This window comes from Archocentrus centrarchus, chromosome 20, assembly GCF_007364275.1.
Source record: "Archocentrus centrarchus isolate MPI-CPG fArcCen1 chromosome 20, fArcCen1, whole genome shotgun sequence".
Taxonomy (NCBI): Eukaryota; Metazoa; Chordata; class Actinopteri; order Cichliformes; family Cichlidae; genus Archocentrus; species Archocentrus centrarchus.
The window spans coordinates 31,349,510-31,367,908 of NC_044365.1; the positions used below are offsets into that span (position 1 = coordinate 31,349,510).

Consider the following 18,399-nt stretch of genomic DNA (forward strand, 5'->3'; position numbering starts at 1 on the left):
AAGAGTAAATGTGGGCACACCAAATATTGGCTTTCAAGCTCCTCAGATTTGTACAAACAATGTTTTTGCCTTACATACTGTAAATCCATGTAAGTTTGCATGTTTCAATAAATCGCTGCATCTATTCTCAATTTTCCTAAAAAAATATATATATATAAAGAAGTCCAAAACGTTTGCACAACACTGTAGATTGTGAGATCAACTACAGCAGAAATGTAGCATTTCTTATTATCATATAGGATATGGTGTCAGTATGAAGGAAGTTCTACTCAACAGTCTTGACAAAACACCTCTGGAGAGGAAAAACTCAGAGCACTTTGCTGGCAGTATTGTATTAAAAACATTTTACTGAAAAGACTATATTTACATCAGAACCAAAGTCACAGTCAGTGGAGACCACAGAATACAGTTACAATATTGCTCCCTCCACCTTCTTCAGCTTACAGGACATCGTTCTTCTTCTCCGCTGTGAGGCCACGTGGAGCTCAAAGGGGCCGGTGCAAAACAACGTGTTCATATCTGAAAAGCTTGTCGCTTTCTTATGTTTGGAGGAGTATAAGTGCAAGTAATAACTCTTGCACTGATGCACAATCAGACAAAACTACAATACAAGTTGGTCTCATTATGTAATCAGTGTAATGTGGGAGATCTAGAACCTATAGCTCCAGCACAGCCCTGATAAATCCATGAAGCGCGGGAATCAGATGCTGCACAGTCTGAACAAAACCCATTCGCTCAAGTAGCAAATCAAACATTTAGCCATTCATCCCCGATGGGAAGCAATCATCCCTTTGTTTAGAAATTCCCCCTTTATCATAAATCTATGTGATCCCATCCCCAAACTCATCCGTCCATTCACCAAGCCAGTAAGAGCTATTCAAGTTCAACTATTAACCCCTTTCAAATCAAGGTAAAGGCCCCGGTTTCTCCTCCCTTTAATGCAACAGGTATGTATGAATGAGAAAGCAAGAGAGGAGAATGAAGATTGTCCTTGTGTGCTATGAGGAAATGTCTGTTTAGAGTTGCGTGCTTCAAATGTAATGTCTAGTCCATCTTCAGGCTACGGTAGATGTAGCGAATAAATGCCAGCGAGGCCCAGAAGGACACGCTGCCCAGCATCAGGGAGAAGACCATCGCTGTGAGCAGGGAGTACCCGAAGAACTCTGTGCTTTGCACCAGGCCGCTCATAGAGGACCGGTTCCTATAGTAGAAAACAGAGTAGACAAAGATGAAGATGCCAGTGGATCCGGTGCTCAGCACGCTCCTCCACCACCATCGGTAGTCCTCGCCAGACAGCAGGAAGTAGGTCAGCGCCACAGAGATGCAGGCGCCCACTGACAGGAGGATGGCGAAGACGCACAGCAGGATGCCGTAGAGCGTGTAGTGCTCTCTGCCCCAAACAGTGGCAAAGATGTAGTACAGCTCCACTGAGATGGCACTGAGGGAAAAAATAGGAACTGTAATTCCAATCTTATTTCCCTGGAGTTGGAATGTCTAAATTCAGCTACAACCCAAGCTTCTGTAGAGAGTCCATTTAAAACATTTAATTTGTTTTTTCCTAGTTATGGAAAACATTACTGGATAGTGAGCAGCAATCTATAACACACCTGCATGTAAGGACAGGTGATAGAATAAAAGAAAAGCTCCTGACCTCTGCAGTTAGTGCCTGTTATTATCCTCCTATAAGACTCTGGATTGCCTTTAATTGATAACGTGTTGATTTCTTGGAATAAAACCATACAATAGTCTTTTATTGTCAAATTTTCTACACCCTCACCTATGACTACACAGTCTCAAAAGAAAACCCATTATGCTATTAAATCTTCCCCTGACTGAACCCCTGAGATCAGCTCACCTGAAGGGCAGGAAGCCGCCGATGGCCATGTGTACAATAGTGTGTTTGTACCACGGCTGAGTTGGGATCTGTCGGGGGATGTTACGGGTGCGGCAAGGCGCCTGGAAGCTGCCAGCTCGGTTCTTTCCCACAATGCCACCGATGATCGTGAGCGGGAAGCCCACCAGCAACCAAGCGCCCAGCAGCAGAAGCACAGTAGTGGCCGGCAGAGCCTGAGTGGAGCCACTCCACCAGTGGATGGAGTTCACTACACTCCATGTGAGGAACAGAGGAGCTGCAGGAATGAATAATCAAGTTAAGAAAAATAATTAAAGAATAATAAGCAGTGAGTCATTTATGCCTGAACGTGCTTTTAAACCCTGGGTCTCTACCGTGTGCACGTACCCGAGAAGAGAGATGATGTGAGGATGATGTTCCACACCCAGCGCTGGCCGTTGATCTGCGTGTAGAAACTGCAGGAGACGTAGCCCGACACACAGCTGGTCAGAGCGTACAGGACGATGGCTGCGGAGTTGATGGCACCATGGCGGTGCACATTGAACATTCCCAGCAACGCCATGAAAATTATGGCTAAAGCAAAAAGGACATATTAAGGTGATCAGACTCGTCACATGTCCTGTGTGTGTGTGTGTGTGTGTGTGTGTGTGCAAGCCTCAGCTTTTTCTTCTTGCTCTGCTGATTGGTACAAAGACTGCTGTGGGACAGGAAAGCTCAGAAAACTGCGGTGCTCAGTCTTCAAAGGGAACAACAACCAGATCCCTCACTGGGGTTTAACAGGCCCGTGTTTCATTGTTTTTGTGCATTTGAGAGTGAATACTGACCTGTGGCAAGGGTAAGAAACTGAGCCCCGACTCCCAGCACAGCACAGAGCAAGCTTTTGAAGGGAGGAAACCTAAACACATCAGTGTGGATGATTTTCCAACCGTTGTCTCCTTGGTCCAGATCGTCACAGCCACCCTCCTCTTCCACATTGTACCTGCAGGCAAGAGCAAAGTACTTTTTGACCGGAATAACCAAAAACAGAGCAGGAAAAGGCTCTTTTATATGTACCTGCTCCTGGAGGCATGTACAGGTCCAGGAATTACCTGCAGTTTTGCACATTTGAGCCAAATAAAAACCATATTAAGGACTACGTACGCCTTCCATTCTAACAGAGGAGTGAACAGAGAGCACGGAGAAAGAAAAACCAACAGATCCCCTGAATGCGTTCTGCATGCACAGCGATACAAAACACAGAAAAGAAGAAAATCTGCAATTTCCCTGCACGGCCATCTCCAGGGTTTACAGGGAACGGTCGGAAAAAGAGAAAATATCCAGTGAGCTACTCGCATTAATTAACAGGATTTTTCCCTTGGTATGAAACCAAAAGTGAAACATTGTCACAATCAGTCCTTCTGTTTACCTGTTAGACACATTTGTGACATTTTGCTTTAATTTGTGTATAAATTCTTTGTGTTGTTCTGTGAGGTCACAGTTACCCACAGTTCATCTTTGGCCCCGAGTCTACATGTGTGCCAATTTTGAAGAAATTCCCCTTTGCTTTGCTTGCTCACCTGGCAAAATCATTCTTAAGGACTCTCATGAGGATGATGATGACGAAGCCAAGAAGCAGCACCACCAGCACCAGCGAGTTAATGATGGACAGCCAGTGGATCTCCAGTGTTTTGGGGAAGAACGAGTAGTCTCTGAGACGCTCGGCTCTCCGGGAATAAACCAGAGTAGATTCAAACCAGTGCACGCTGTAGGTGTGGGTCACCGTCAGGCTGCCTCCACCCACCCCAACACCCCCCACTGCTGCACCTGCCCCTTCCTCTAAGGGAACAGGCTTGACATCCTTTACTGAGACATTGGCGAAGATCACAGAGTCACCGTTGTACTCGATATTGAAATCCAGGTGAGTCCACAAACCCACCTGACAGAACAAAGCAGACAGGAGGAGGTTATTAATGAGAGGAATGATGCTGAGTGTGGTTTAACTAATAAAACAGTTACAGAATTTCTACCTTGTGGCTGTGAGGCAAGAAGCCACTCTCCTCTATGTATCCCACAAACCCCCAGATTGGAATATCATCCAGGACAAATTCAAAGTAGTACAGCTCCTCGATGGCCTCACGAAGCTCGTCCACCTACCACACAGAAAAAAATGACGATAAATAAACAAACCAACAGTAAAGAAATTATCTGCTTTGAGCACTTGTTGGTTGGGGCCTCACGACGCCTGTGCTAAACTTGCACAGGTGTTTCATTATGTGAAACAGACTTTTTATGTTTTTATAGACCCAAGGTCAGCATACAACAGAGTACAGGCGTGACAGCAGACACCCGGAAGGATCAGATCCTGATACGGATACATGTATCCACAGTAACAAAGCGTGGAACACTTCCATAAGCTGGGAAAAAACAAAACTGTGTTAGTTTTATTATCTCACAGCGACAGGTGATAAATTAAAGGAAAAAATAACTGCAACAGAGCAGCATATCTAAGAAGGAACCTTATTTAGACACAGCCACTGGCCACTTTCTCAGTTACACCTTCTAGTACTGGGTTGGACCTCCTATTGCCTTCAAAACAGCCCTAATCCTTCATGGTGCTGGAAACATTCAGAGGTCTTGGTCCATATTGACACGACAGCATCAGAGCTGCTGCAGATTTGTTGGCTGCACATCGATGATGTGAGTGTCACATCCCAAAGGTGCTTTATTGGATTAAGATCCGGTGACTGTGGAGGCCATAAGAGTGCAGGGAACTCACTGTAATGAAACCAGCTGGAGATGATTTGAGCTTGAGCTGTGACATGGTGTGTTATCATGCTGGGAGCAGCCATCAGGAGATGGGTACACTGTGGGATGAACATGGTCAGTCAGTTCTGACCATTCGAATGTCACAGCAGAAATGGAGACTCATCAGACCAGGAAATGTTTTTCCCATGTTCTCCAATCTCTAGGCTCAGTTTCCTGTTCTTGGCTGACAGGAGGGACACACGCTGTGGTCTTCTGCTGCTGTAGCAGAAGACCTTCAAGGTTAGATGTGTTGAGATGCTCTTCTGCATACCTTGGTTGTAATAAGTGGTTATTTGAGTTGCTGTTGCCTGATGCTCAGTTTGAACTTCAGCAGGTCACACTTACCATGTCTACATGTCTAAATGCACTAAGTTCTGCCATTTGATTGGCTGATTAGACATTCACTTTAACATGCGGCTGAACAGGTGTACCTAACAAAGTGCCTGACGAGTGTATACTCATTCAGTTGTACCCGAGTATTTGACTTTTTGGTTCTTAGTTGGCTGAGTGGATGCAGAGGGCTGGAATACTGTTTTCCTTCCTTTTTTAAGTAAGTGGTTGGCATTCCTCTCCCTCACCACAGCAACTGGAACACCACAGTTTACCTTATTACTGACAACTGAGCAACAACTTCATGCAACACTTTGTGTTATAGTACTCCACTCCCACACAGAGGCTGCTATCACCAAATTTCAGGCCTGCAAATAGTTTTGTGATGATAAATAAACATGAGAACTGTTACAGACGCACTCCTGTAAATACCTGCTTCTCTGAGAGCGTGAGCTGGCACAGAGTTTTTTTCTCCACGTTCTCCCTGAAGCGGATGTGATATAACGACTCGGCCATTCTGTCACCGTCCAGCACTTCTCCCAGACTCAGAGACTTGTGGTGCACCTGATGAAAGACGTATTCAGAGTTAGTACACAGGATGTAAGAAAGCATTAGCTGGTCATAATTCGGACAACAAATTATTTCAAAACTGCCTGAAAACCAAAATGCAGCTGGTTACGTTCACCCCTCAGCATTTAGTGCTGATGTATGAAGGTGGATCTAAAGTTACTGCCACCAACACAACCACACTGCCAATAATGACTTTTCCCTTAGACCCGTGAGCCATGAAATGAACTTTTGTTATGGTGGCATGTGCGATTTCTCAACGGCAAAGTTACACAAAATTAAAATTGTCTTTATTAACTGCTCATGTTTCAGGATGTTACTTCAATTTAATCCTATTTTTCAACCAAAAAACAAAACAAAACACAATCTTCCTGTAAAAGAGATACTTCTTTATTCAACACATATTTGTAGATTTTGTGGTCTCGAGGATCTCCTCATCAGTGGAGTCCCAAAATAAAGTCTCAGATAAAATTTGCCTCAATATTACAAAACCCTCACATGGAAACAGATACAGGAAATAACAGTAAAGTCGTGTCTTTGAACCCTGAGATAAAAACATTTTTTAGGAACTGCAGACGTGGGTCTTGAGAGTTGGATGTTATCACTGCATTCTCATCTACATGTAGCCTCCAGTTCCTCTGTTTGCTATCACAGACCAACACCACGCAGTGACAGATTAAACACTGACCTTCTCCGGTCTGCACACAGGTAAGGTGTAATAATGATATGTCTCCTGGGGGTTATGATAGGGGCCCACTTTGTTGACGTAAAGAGTCACATTGTCTCCCTGCTTGTAGCCCACCGCCCAGCCTGAGAACAAGAACAGGATCAGGACAGAGTGCAGCGCCATCGTCCTCTGACAGCCACCCGACACGCGTCCTGGTCCGCGATGCATCGCCCTGTTGGAAACACAACAGCTCATCAGTTCAGGTTCGATTTAAGCGATTTAAGAGAAGTAGGACTGCACACCTTTATGCAACGTCACTCCTATATTGTTTCAACAAATACAGCAGAAAATGATGAAGCAGAATCAAACAGAGGTGTTGTGTAACCACTGTGAGTTGCAATCTATTTCATCAGTTTCATCAGTCCACGGGAGGCTTTTGAATCCAATAAGCTCCATCAGTTTGTGTCTGTTTGGAGTTTACGAGAGCAGAAAATAAGTAATGTTGCTCAGAGAGCCAATTTTTATCCAGCTGCAGTCTCCCCAGAATTTCAGAACATGACATTGCTTTCAATTTTGACCAGTAATAGAGACACATTATTGAGATCACCATATACTTGCATGCAAACATGCACCAAGGTTTCAGTTTGCAAGTGAAATGTTGACGTTGCACTGACACTTGAGTCCCCCCCCCCCCCATGCTTTGCATACTTTACAAACGTTTTTCTCCATTGTGAAGACAGCTGTGTTTCCTTAAGAACCAGAATCCTCACGTTTTATACAAGATACAAAAAAAGGCCGCCTTGGAGTTATTGCTGAGGTGGCATTAGTGTTGAATAATATCGCACCAATGCAAATTTTGTCTGTGTGGTAAAAGTTGTAATGCGTTTAACATTAGCCCGATCACCTGCATCAAACCTGAAAGAATAGCATCACAACTCTTGTTCACCTGAACTTTTTTAAAAATTTTTTTTAACTGATTTTCCAGTTTTCTTACAAATCCATAAGGCTGAATAAGAGGCCCACGAAGTGTTTACAGATTCAACACAAAAGAGTTGAAGCAGCTGGATGAATAAGAGCAGCAAAGATGCAGCCATGCCTCACAGCAGTAACAGTAAATGTAACAACTACTGCACTAAGCAGTAAGCGCAAGGTCGCTACAGCACAGCAGTCCAGGATCAGGGAATCATGATTATAATGAAAACAAATGGGGGGGGGGGCTCCCTGATTCAAATAAAACAAACAACTCATCCACAGCAGCACTATTTAACTCCAATTAAGCGCCTACTCATTGCATTTGACCACAAAACGAAAGCCAGCGTAATCCGATCTACCGTTCCCTCTGTCGTCCGTCCCGATGCTGCAGATCCAACAAACCCTGTCCGTCCGCCGGCTTCCTCGGACTCCAGGCCCCAGCAGTCTGCTCTCCTCTCGGCCGACAGCGGAGCTCAGTGCGCAGATTCAGCCGCACAGCCGGGCATCTTGGTTATTCTCGGTCAACGTATGATCACCACGTTCATATCCGGGTACACTGAGTACTTTTATAGACACATGGGGCAGAGTGGAGGAAGAAGAAGGGCTTTGACTCCACGTCACCGTAGAAAATAAAAATAACGACGACTCGGCGGAGTTTTCCGGAGTGGGCGGAGAAACAAAAATACACCTGCAACGTTACCGGTTAATCCCAGCCGGTGAGATTCTTCCTCACAAGCTATTTAAAATGAACGTGGATACTTACGGGCTTTAATACCACCGAAATTTACAGAATAAAAAAGTGAGAGTCGGCAGTTCTCGACAGTTATTTTTTTCTCTTTTTTCCTCCTTTTGACCGGATTTCCTTCAGCGGTGAAGAACCAATCAGTGCCCTTGAAGGCCCTCCGTATCAGAAGTCAGGCCTGTTTAATCAAACCTGCACTGTCGATCTGCAGGTTTTCTGGGTACTCGGAAGTGCCGTGCTCGATAGATTGATAGGAAATGCCTGCCATTTGATTTCCCGCGAAACAGGCGCAGTTCCTCGCGCCCTAGGACCCGGAGTCGTTGGATGTGCTGCGGTTTTATTGCTAACGGGTGAGTCTGTTGTAAACATTGTTTATCCTGAAAGTCAGCGTTGTTAGTAGACTGCTGCTTCCTAATTGCATCTTGATAAAAAGTGGATGTAACACAGTGCATATCTGAATATTCTGTGTCCGCAGCGCAGGGCACATTTCTGCCCTCCAGTTTGTTTAAATCGCATAAACCTGCCGACTTGAACTGATCCCAGTTCATTGTAAATTCACAAACCTGGCACACACATTATTGCTGTATAACCAACGACAATGAGCCCGTCTTTTAATTGATATGAAGCCTGCGTTAAAAACCTTACATTTGTTAACTTGTACAGTGTCCTCTTTGTTTTCGCGTGGCTCTGCAGTCCCAGCCTCTACGACATGCAGCCACGGTGGATCTGACACAGCATATTAACCACAGAGCTTCACTGTTTTTCCAGATTTTTGGACACAATGGGAATACACGGACTTGCCAAGCTGATTGCTGACCAGGCCCCTGGGGCCATTAAGGAGCAAGACATCAAGAACTACTTTGGTAACTGTTCCAGGTTATATTCCTTATACATCAGTGAAACACACGCACAAAAAAGAGATCAGTGGTGAATCAGTTTAACATCAATATGTTGCTACATACAGTTTGTGGGATCCGTGATGAATGCTAACTCTTCATACCAGTGTTGAACAAGCACCTTTTTTCACCTTTTGTAGGCAGGAAAATTGCGATCGATGCCTCGATGTGCATCTACCAGTTTCTGATTGCTGTGCGACAGGATGGTAACGTTCTGCAGAATGAAGATGGAGAGACAACAAGGTACTACCGCAACAATAAACACACTTATCTTTTGGGCCAAAAAAGGCGTAATTGTAGGTAAAGTAGTTCCTCAGTTGAACCTTGGTGAACTGTAGCTCAGGGCCTTTACTCTTTTCCTAAAGCCACCTGATGGGAATGTTCTACCGCACCATCCGCATGTTGGAACATGGAATCAAACCTGTTTACGTCTTTGACGGCAAGCCCCCGCAGCTCAAGTCAGCAGAGGTGAGTAAGGATTTCCTCTGGCGGTTCCCCACCTGTGTGCTGAAATCCTGTTTGTTTCCAGTGCCGTGGATTATTTTTTACTTTGTGTCAGTAAAGCACGTTAAATACTCTGTTTTGTGCGGACAGCTGTCTCTCACTCTGCTCGTGTTTTCATCTCCCAGCTTGAGAAGAGAGGGGAGAGGAGAGCTGAAGCTGAGAAGATGCTTGCCCAGGCCCAAGAAATTGGTAAAGAAATAGTTTTTTTTGCCACAGAGTTTAAAGTCAGGTCACTGGTTTTTAAACCAGACCTGAACTCAGATTATTTCATGAGGATTGAAGTCTGTGAACGTGTTTTACTGCAGGCATGAGAATCTAATTGCATTTTGTTGTCCCTCAAACCAGGAGAACAAGAGAATATTGACAAATTCACAAAGCGTCTGGTTAAAGTCACCAAGCAGCATAATGATGAGTGTAAGAAGCTGCTGACTCTGATGGGAGTGCCCTTCATTGAGGTGAGATTTGCATTGTCTTGTGATGGGTTCAAGAATATTTGCACATTTCCTACGTGGTTTTGAGACATCCTTCCAATGGAATTTTTATGGACTGCTTATCCTCTTACCAAGTTACGATTAGAAGGTCCAGCTAGGTTCACTTACCTAGAAAGAGAAAATGTGATGAGCAGAAATTTCAAATGTTGATCTTAACAGTGTACCTAAAGCTCTGAAATAACTCTGCACTTTGTGAGGCAGTTTAAATATCTAAATACATTTAAAAGTGGTCACTTGCATCACGGCGGGTTGGGTGAATCATTCTGTTAGATGTAACTTTATGTTTTTTTTTGCATTAAAGGCTCCGTGTGAGGCTGAGGCCAGCTGTGCTGCTCTGGTTAAAGCAGGGAAAGTGTTTGCCACAGCGACAGAGGATATGGACGGGCTGACCTTTGGGACAAACATCCTGCTCAGACATCTCACGGCCAGTGAAGCAAAGTATGCACCGGCATCTTCGATCTCCATTATGAGTCTGGGACAGAGATGTTGGCCGAATGCAAACGATCTGATGTTGTCGCCCTGATTCTACTTCAAACTCATGTTTACTATGTGAATACATGTGTATATGACACGGTTCAGTCCACACAGGTTAAAATGAATAAGTTCACGTTTGCATTTTTAACCAAGGGAAGCATGGTAGAGCAGTGGCTAGCACTGTTGCCTCACAGCAAGGAGGTCCTAGGTTCAAATCCTCCTTTCTGTGTGGAATATGTCTGTCGGTTCTCAGTCATCCAAGTCATAACAGTCTCTAGAACTTTGAAAAAAAGGGCGACTGGACTTCTTTTTGTTTCTTGAAGATGTTTCAGCTCTAAGTTTCAGCTCTTTGTATACTTGTAAAATCCTGAGTGTAAATGGGCGATATTTGACACATTGTGTAGTAACAGATAAAGTTCTTCCTAGTGAGAACCTAAACATGATCAGTGAGCATGCTTTGTTAGCACGTCTAGGCTCAGCACTGTTATCAATGCACCACATGTACCTGCTTTACTACAAGGTGTTTATTGTTGTTTCAGGAAACTTCCTATTCAAGAGTTCCACTTCAGTCGCATCCTGCAGGACGTCGGCCTGACCAATGAACAGGTGAAGATTTTTCTGACTTTAACAAATGTTTAAATGCTGCTCAAAAAACTTCAACAAACACTTGAAAAAACATCAAATCTCAACTGGGGAAAAAAACACATGGAGGATATCTATACTGACATGGACCGGGTAATGTGTCAGGACTGAAAGGAAGCCACATCATTCAAAGACATCACTGAATTTAAAAACACTGAAAATTAAAGTGAAAAATGCAGCAGGTTAGTCCATTTTTGCCAAAGTTTAATTGCAGAAACTCAAAATGGTACTCGGCAGTTTGTATGGCCCCCACGTGCTTGTATGCATGCCTGACAAAGTCGGGACATGCTCCTAATGAGACGACAGATGGTGTCCTCCCAGATCCAGACCAGGGCATCGCTGAGCTCCTGGATAGTCTGAGGTGCAACCTGGCAGCATCAGTTGGACTGAATCGTAACACCTCAGAGGTGTTCTGTTGGATTTAGGTCAGGCGAGCGTCGGGGCCAGCCAGTTGTATCAGTTCCTTCATCCTCCAGGAACTGCCAACATACTTTTGCTACATGAGGCCGGGCATTGTCGTGCACCAGGAGGAACCCAGGACCCACTGCACCAGTATAAGGTCAGACAGTGGGTCCAAGGATCCCATCCCAATACTTGATGGGAGTCAGGGTGCTGTTGCAGAGCCTGTAGAGGTCTGTGCCCCCTGGCTATGCCTCCCCAGATCATCACTGACCCACCACCAAACTAATCATGATGAATGATGTTGCAGGCAGTATAACGTTCTCCACGGCTTCTTCAGGGTGAACCTGCTCTCATCTGTGAAAGTGGAGGACCTGCCAGTTCTGGTTTTCTATGGTAAATGCCAGTCATGCTCCACAGTGCCGGGCTGTGAGCAGACATCATGCCCTCAGGCCACATCAGGCCCTCAGGCCACCCTCATGAAGTCTGTTTCTGATTGTTTGGTCAGAGATATTCACACCAGTGGCTGCTGGAGGTCATTCTGTAGCTCTGCAGTGCTCATCCTGTTCCTCCTCGCACAAAGGAGCAGATCCTGGACCTGCTGCTGGGTTAAGGCCCTCCTGTCCGGCTCTCCTACAGTAACTGCCTGTGTCCTAGAATCTCCTCCATGCTCTGAGACTGTGCTGGGAGACAGCAAACCTTCTGGCATTGGCACGTGTTGATGTTCCATCCTGGAGGAGTTGGACTACCTGTGCAGCCTCTGTAGGGGTCAGATATAACCTCGTGCTACCAGCAGTGACACTGATCCAGCCAAATGCAGAACTAGTGAGAAAAGATGAGGAAACGTCAGCAGCCTCCACCTCTAAAACCGTTCCTGTTTTGGGGGTTGTCTCATTGTTGCCCCTCCAGTACACCGGTTGTAAAACCAAAGCAGCTGAAACTGATGAACAACCCCCTCTGCTACTTAACTGACCAGATCAATATCCCAGAGGTTTGACTTGATGCTGTACTCTGATTAAAAGGTGTTGATTTAATCTTTTTCAACAATTTCTAAACAAGTGTCTCATGAAGACATAACAGCACCTGGTGCGTGTCAGCATGTTGTGGTGTTTGTTCAGAGAAATGTGTGGGTACTCTCCGTGTAATCAGATCTCTGTGTGGAGGAGCTTTAAACACAGCGTTAATCTCACGATCTTTCCTGCTGCTGACTCTTCCTGTGGTCCATCCCAGTTCATAGACCTGTGTATTCTGCTGGGCTGTGACTACTGCGGCACCATCAAGGGGATCGGCCCAAAGAGAGCCATCGACCTCATCAAACAGCACGGCAGCATCGAGGAGATTCTAGAAAACATTGACCCCAGTGTAAGTTAAAGTTTGCTGTAGTGTGTACTGCAGCTCAGCCAGCTGAGCCAGGTGCTGGTTCTGACTCTGTGTTTGTGTGTAACGTTTGTGTTCATGCAGAAGCACCCTGCTCCAGAGGACTGGCTCTACAAAGAAGCCAGGGGTCTGTTTTTGAGCCCTGAAGTGGTGGATTGTTCCACAGTGGAGCTGAAGTGGAGGGAGCCGGACGAGGAAGGACTGATCCAGTTCATGTGTGATGAGAAACAGTTCAGGTGAACTAAGTGTTGACTGTTTTTTTTTTTAATCTTCTGTTTTGCCTGCTTGATGGTTTGTTGTTGCTGTGACTGTGACTGCACACATTTGTTGTATACAGTTGGACCACTAGGTGGCACTGTTGGCCATCTACATGGACCGTTTCTGTTATCTCCTGAGCAAACCCCTCCTTTTTTTCAGCTGCTCCCTTTAGGGCAGTGGTCTCAAACACCTGGCCTGCGGCCCACTTACAGCCCACGAATTGACCTCAAAAATATAAAACAATTTGGCCCTTAAAAAAATATGTTTTTTACACAATTGTTTTTTAATCATTTAAAATAAACAAAGTGTAGTCTTCGTTTGGGGGCCGGACTAAATTTAAAAAATAGACTTTAACCTTATAACGGGTATGCACCCCTTACCTTACTAGTCATGAAAAGCATGTTGCCTCTGATGCAGCTGATCAAAGGAACTTTGAATTACCGTAATTACACGAACATTTGTCCTATCAAAAAAATTCAAACAGTTTCTAAAAGCTGAGAAACTGCTCTTCACAACCACCATAGGGTTATTGTGGTAATTGTTGCTGGACGTCTGAGAACTGCGGCATTTTTGAGGTATGTTTTGCCACAGACCACACGTTCTGCTTTGGTTAAAAAAAAAGTTTGGCCAGAAGAAAAAGCAGAAGAAGAAGAAGATGTCACGTTACAAACGTAAAAGAAAAGTGGATGACAAACACAAGATATTTGAAGAAAGATGGACACTGCAGGATTTTTTTGTGGAGCTTCATGGAAATGTGATCTGCCTTATACGTAAGGAGAAACGTGCTGTTTTTCAGGAGTTTAATCTCATTCGTCACTATGTAACTAAACATCAAAAGCTTTATGAGAAGAACGAGGAAGATGACGAAAAAAAAAAAAGGTGAGCAGCTACAAAGAAGACTACCAAGAACTTTTCCACAAAGCTGGTGCAGACACTGATGCTGCAGTTGAAGCAGGTTACGTAGTTAGTGAATTAATTGCCAAAGCGGGGAAACCGTTGACTGAAGGGCAGTTTCTGAAGGACTGCTTGTTGCGAGTTGCTGATATCGTGTGTCCTGAAAAGAAGAGCTTGTTTAACGTTCTGTCAGCAAACACTGTGGCAGAGCGCACTGATACATTAGCCAGTAACATCTATGAGCAGTGACAGGACAAAGGCCAAAGTTTCACTGCAGACTCGGAGGCGCTCGATGAAAGAACTGACAAAACCGACTCAGCTCGCAATTTTTATCAGGGTGTTAATGACGTGTGAAGTGACAGCAGAGCTGCTGAGGTTGTGTCTGATGTGTGGCCAAACCAAAGCCAAAGATATATTTCAGCAGCTGTGTGGTGTGATTTACAACAAAGCTCTGAGCCTTTTTGGAAGAAATGGAGGGATCGTATGGTGCTTCAATGAGGTGCGCTGGCTCAGTAAGGGAAGTGTGCTGAAGAGATTTTTTTGAGTTAAGAGCTGAAGTGAAGAGATTCCTGGACGATGGAAGACTGGATGTTGCTGAGGTGGATGATCCAAAATGGATAATGGATTTGGTGTTCCTCGCGGAGATAACGTATGAGCTAAACATCCTGAACCTGAAGCTGCAGTGTCCTGGACAGCTCATCACAAAAGCCTGTGAGAGTGTGAAAGCCTTCTCCACAAAACTGAGACTGTGGAAAACTCAGCTGTCTGCAAAAAAACCTCTCATTTCTGTGCATGCAGCTCTTTAGTGGAAGAAGGTGCAGCTGCTGAAGACGTCTCTGCTATTGAAAACCTGCAGCGAGAGGTTGATGAGCGATTTTGCAGACTACAGGGCCCACCGTGGCACTTTCCAGTGTTTGCAGACCCCTCCTCAGTTGATGTGGGGAGGGTCCCCAGCATGTTGCAAACTGAACTTACTGACTTGCAGTGCAGCAGTGAACTGAAAGCTCAGCGAGGCCGAGGGGAACGCAGACAGGACTGCAGTGTTTCTGAGAGAGCTGCCTCCATCATTCCCTGAGCTGTCCACAGTTTGCACTGGTGTGTTGGGCCACATCTGTGTGAGAAACTGCTTTCTACAATGAACTTTAATAAAACCAAGTACAGGTCAAGGCTGCTTTTATACACGTTTTTGTCCTAGTTTTAAGAAAATCTGAGCAGAAAGCAGAAGTGTGTTAGTTCAGTAAGACAGTTATTTTTAAGGAACAGTGCACGAGCAGTCAAAAACAAGTTTCTGTATTTGTGTCTGCATTTTTGCTTGTTAAATATGAAGAAAATTGCAGAATTGCTGTCACATGACTGGCCAGACAGAGAACCAGCTGATTTAGATGTTAGAGTGAGGAAAAATGTTAGTGCCCATTGTTTGTACTTTTGTATTATTATACAATATTTGAAATAAAAAACTACATTTTCAGAAATGTTTTGTTTTTGTACTAATTGAACACCAATGTGGCCCTCCAAAGAGTGCCTGCACTGGCCCCCAGCTCGTTTGAGACCCCTGCTTTAGGGGTCCTCACAGTGGATCATCTGCCTACATCTCACCCTCGCCCCAGCATCCTCCTCTGTGCTCTTCCTCTTTCCCTCCTGCCTCGCAGCTCGACTCTTAAAAATGAAAAAGATATCTAGCGCAGTGTTTTCTTCTGCTTGCAGGTTTGCACACTCATTTCTGCCTGTTAAATATATAAATGAATGTGCTAATTGTTCATAAGCTAAAGTGTAGCGTTTTAGTCACTTTATTGTGTGTGTGTGTGTGTGTGTGTGTGTGTGTGTGTGTGTGTGTGTGTGTGTGTGTGTGTGTGTGTGTGTGTGTGTGCAGTGAGGACAGAATCCGTAATGGCTGTAAGAAGATTGTGAAGAGCAGACAGGGCAGCACGCAGGGACGTCTGGACTCGTTCTTCAGCGTCACCGGATCTCTGTCATCCAAGAGGAAGGTACGACGACTACAGTGCTGTGCAATGTTTCCTGAATAAGTGTGTGTGTGTGTGTGTGTGTGTGTGTGTGTGTGTGTGTGTGTGTGTGTGTGAGAGACCGTGAAGGAGGTGGGGGTGTTTGGCTGACAGGTTTCATTTAGATCTCATCATGGAAACAGGAAGCTGCTGTAACAGTTTATTTTCAGAATGCTGAATTTTTCTGTTTCATTTCTTTGTCAGGAACCCGAGGTCAAAGGATCGGCAAAGAAAAAGCAGAAAACTGGAGCCACACCAGGCAAATTTAAGAAGGCCAAATAGACTGAAAATAGCACCATCGCTCAGTTTGAGTCACTCGTCTTCTGACGAGTGACGTTTTGAGTTGAGACAACAGGAAACTGTAACAGTTTTTGTGTAACTTTGTGTTGCATAATGAAATGAAACTCAAGCTAGTTGTGTTTTAATGAGTATTGAATAATTTTATTTCAAGTATATTTGAAATAAAAATGGTGTTTTTTTGCGGAGGACCTCGTTTGTTGCCTCTTTACAGTAAAGTAGTCCTGAGCAGTCGTTCTCCAGGATTTCTGAAGGTCTCGCAAAGTTTTTCTGCTTCTTCATTCATTTTCAGTGCAGTCCATTTTCAGAGGAGTGGGTTTTTGATAAGCCTCCTAACACTGACCTTTGAACCATTCAAGCATAAAAAAGCACATCAGTGATGAACCAGTGTTGTCTATACATAATACACAACTTGGCAAATAACCGATTTTAAATTATCTGACAGGCATAAAACGATATTTTTACACCAAGTTGATTCTCAAGTAATTATAGTGCAAAAACGTATTTTTGCAATGTGTCCTAAAAAATGTGAGGAAACCAGAAAAGTGGGGGACAAAAGAAGGAGTGGCAGGCCTAAAATTATCTACAGTATCTGAACAGGATTTTCTTCTGCTTCAATAGGTCGTCAGAGTCTAACTGCCAAATAGATTAATTGAATTCTGTATCTCAATAAATAATGTTCCTGACTTTTCCTAATGATCTCTGCTTATTGAACTGGATTTAAAAACACTTTTGAAACCATATTTGTTTGGTATGATTTTGGCCACAGTTAGAAAATGTTAACAAACTGAAAATGTTAAATGAATTTAAAGTTTTGTTTGAGCACTGTCGTAATGGTGTTATGTAAATGTTTTATTAATGCTTACCCTGCTATAGATATAACTAGCATTGAAAGGAGCTGTTTTTTGTTGTTTGTTTTGTTTTGCAGTGTGTGTGTGTGTGTGTGTGTGTGTGTGTGTGTGTGTGGTTCACAGTGCACTGTCAAAGTGTAAAGATTTAGAGAGCTCAGGAAGGAAAGCTGCTGCAGCTAATGTGAAACTAAACTAAGCTCACATTTGCAACATGAAGTTGAAGCCCTAGATAAAAGTGGACTAGATGTGAAGATGCATAAATTCACATAAAACAAACAGAATGGTAAAAAGAGAACAGGAAACACACATCTAAGGAGACCGTAGCGTGTGCTGCAGTTTCGGTTACCCCCACAGGGTTTAATGGTTTGTTACTTCAAATCCCGGATATGAAAAAGATTTATTTTGTGGCCGGCTGAGCCGCAGCGAGACGAAGCTTCTTGTACACAGTTTGCAGTTTTATGTGGCAAAATAAATTTCACAGTAAATGAACTCTGATCATTTTAAATATTATGGGTGTGTTTTTAAATTTCAGGACTTGTTACAGACGTGAAAAATCAAACTGCCTTTTCTGACACGCGGACAAGCAACCATTTGATCATTGAATCAATACTAATTAATAAGGTGGTACACATGGAAAAATGCTTCAATTTTTTTTATTTCAAAGCATTTATTCAACAAAATGATTCTGTGGGGGAAACTATACCTTTGACATCAGACGCTCTTGTTTCCTTTTGCAGTAATAGGTGTTGCACAACTGTCCACTGGTCTCTAACATCAGCTTCCTCAAATTCCTGAATGCTCTAATGCAAAATTCCTTCATTTGTGTGTTTTCATGCATTGATTTCAAATGCTGTTATGAAAACTGGGGACTTCTTTTAGTGTGAAAAATTGGACAGGAAGCCAGGCCTGGTAAACATACAGTGATGACAACAATGAGACTTCATGCGTATATACAAAGATGCTGTCAAATTGAACAGTTTTATTCATTTGGCCGAGCAGACCAATGACAGTGGGTTGACAGTAAGGGTACAGCTCTGCTCTGGTTCACTTCGTATCTCTCTGTATCTGTTGGTCAGTTTTCTTCACCCTGTGCTTCTGTTTCCTGTGGTGTCCCTCAGGGGTCCATCTTGGAACCACTCCTATTCTGTTTGTATCTGCTTTCTCTTAGTAATATTATCAACAGATGTAACATCTTTCATTTCTGTGCTGGAAAATGGGGATTTCTTTCTTAGTTTGCTGATAACTTTTAAAAATAAACAAGTGCAAACTGCACTCAGTTAAAATGTATCATTAAAGAAACATTTGTATGTTAGTATCCTAGTTTTTAAAAATAAATTACAGTTGTTGTTCCAAACCAGGCCACACAGTTCATTTTTACACCGTTCATGTTTCATTATGAGAC

General features: G+C 43.8%; 2 protein-coding genes across 3 annotated transcripts; one reads left to right on the top strand and one right to left on the bottom strand.

Moving 5' to 3' along the window:
- Positions 1-162: 162 nt before the first annotated feature.
- On the bottom strand, positions 163-8,030 carry tm9sf1 (transmembrane 9 superfamily member 1). Of its 2 annotated transcripts, none has more exons than XM_030756407.1 (9): positions 7,532-8,030; positions 6,222-6,432; positions 5,399-5,530; positions 3,859-3,981; positions 3,409-3,767; positions 2,677-2,831; positions 2,240-2,425; positions 1,856-2,129; positions 163-1,438 (listed from the first exon to the last, which is right to left on the bottom strand). In XM_030756407.1, the coding sequence occupies exons 2-9, from the start codon at positions 6,426-6,428 to the stop codon at positions 1,045-1,047; spliced, it is 1,830 nt and encodes a 609-aa protein (XP_030612267.1). In that variant the 5' UTR covers positions 6,429-6,432; positions 7,532-8,030; the 3' UTR covers positions 163-1,044. The 2 variants fall into 2 exon arrangements, with proteins under 2 accessions (XP_030612267.1, XP_030612268.1); XM_030756408.1 differs by having other exon boundaries at positions 6,222-6,364; positions 7,708-7,719.
- A 67-nt stretch (positions 8,031-8,097) lies between these two features.
- fen1 (flap structure-specific endonuclease 1) lies at positions 8,098-18,351 on the top strand. The gene is made up of 12 exons (XM_030756410.1): positions 8,098-8,264; positions 8,683-8,777; positions 8,951-9,053; positions 9,176-9,278; positions 9,440-9,503; positions 9,660-9,769; positions 10,107-10,243; positions 10,819-10,885; positions 12,551-12,682; positions 12,782-12,933; positions 15,720-15,834; positions 16,054-18,351. The coding sequence occupies exons 1-12, from the start codon at positions 8,239-8,241 to the stop codon at positions 16,129-16,131; spliced, it is 1,182 nt and encodes a 393-aa protein (XP_030612270.1). The 5' UTR covers positions 8,098-8,238; the 3' UTR covers positions 16,132-18,351.
- Positions 18,352-18,399: the final 48 nt, after the last annotated feature.

Bases quoted from the DNA above. Each gene is read 5' to 3' on its own strand.
- tm9sf1 (XM_030756407.1), bottom strand. From the start codon at position 6,428: ATGCATCGCGGACCAGGACGCGTGTCGGGTGGCTGTCAGAGGACGATG. The intron at 2,130-2,239 runs GTACGTGCACAC...TCATTCCTGCAG, and splicing joins CACATCATCTCTCTTCTCGG to CTCCTCTGTTCCTCACATGG. The intron at 1,439-1,855 runs GTGAGCTGATCT...TTTTTCCCTCAG, and splicing joins GGCGGCTTCCTGCCCTTCAG to TGCCATCTCAGTGGAGCTGT.
- fen1 (XM_030756410.1), top strand. From the start codon at position 8,239: ATGTGCTGCGGTTTTATTGCTAACGG. The intron at 10,886-12,550 runs GTGAAGATTTTT...GGTCCATCCCAG, and splicing joins TCGGCCTGACCAATGAACAG to TTCATAGACCTGTGTATTCT. The intron at 15,835-16,053 runs GTACGACGACTA...TTTCTTTGTCAG, and splicing joins CTCTGTCATCCAAGAGGAAG to GAACCCGAGGTCAAAGGATC.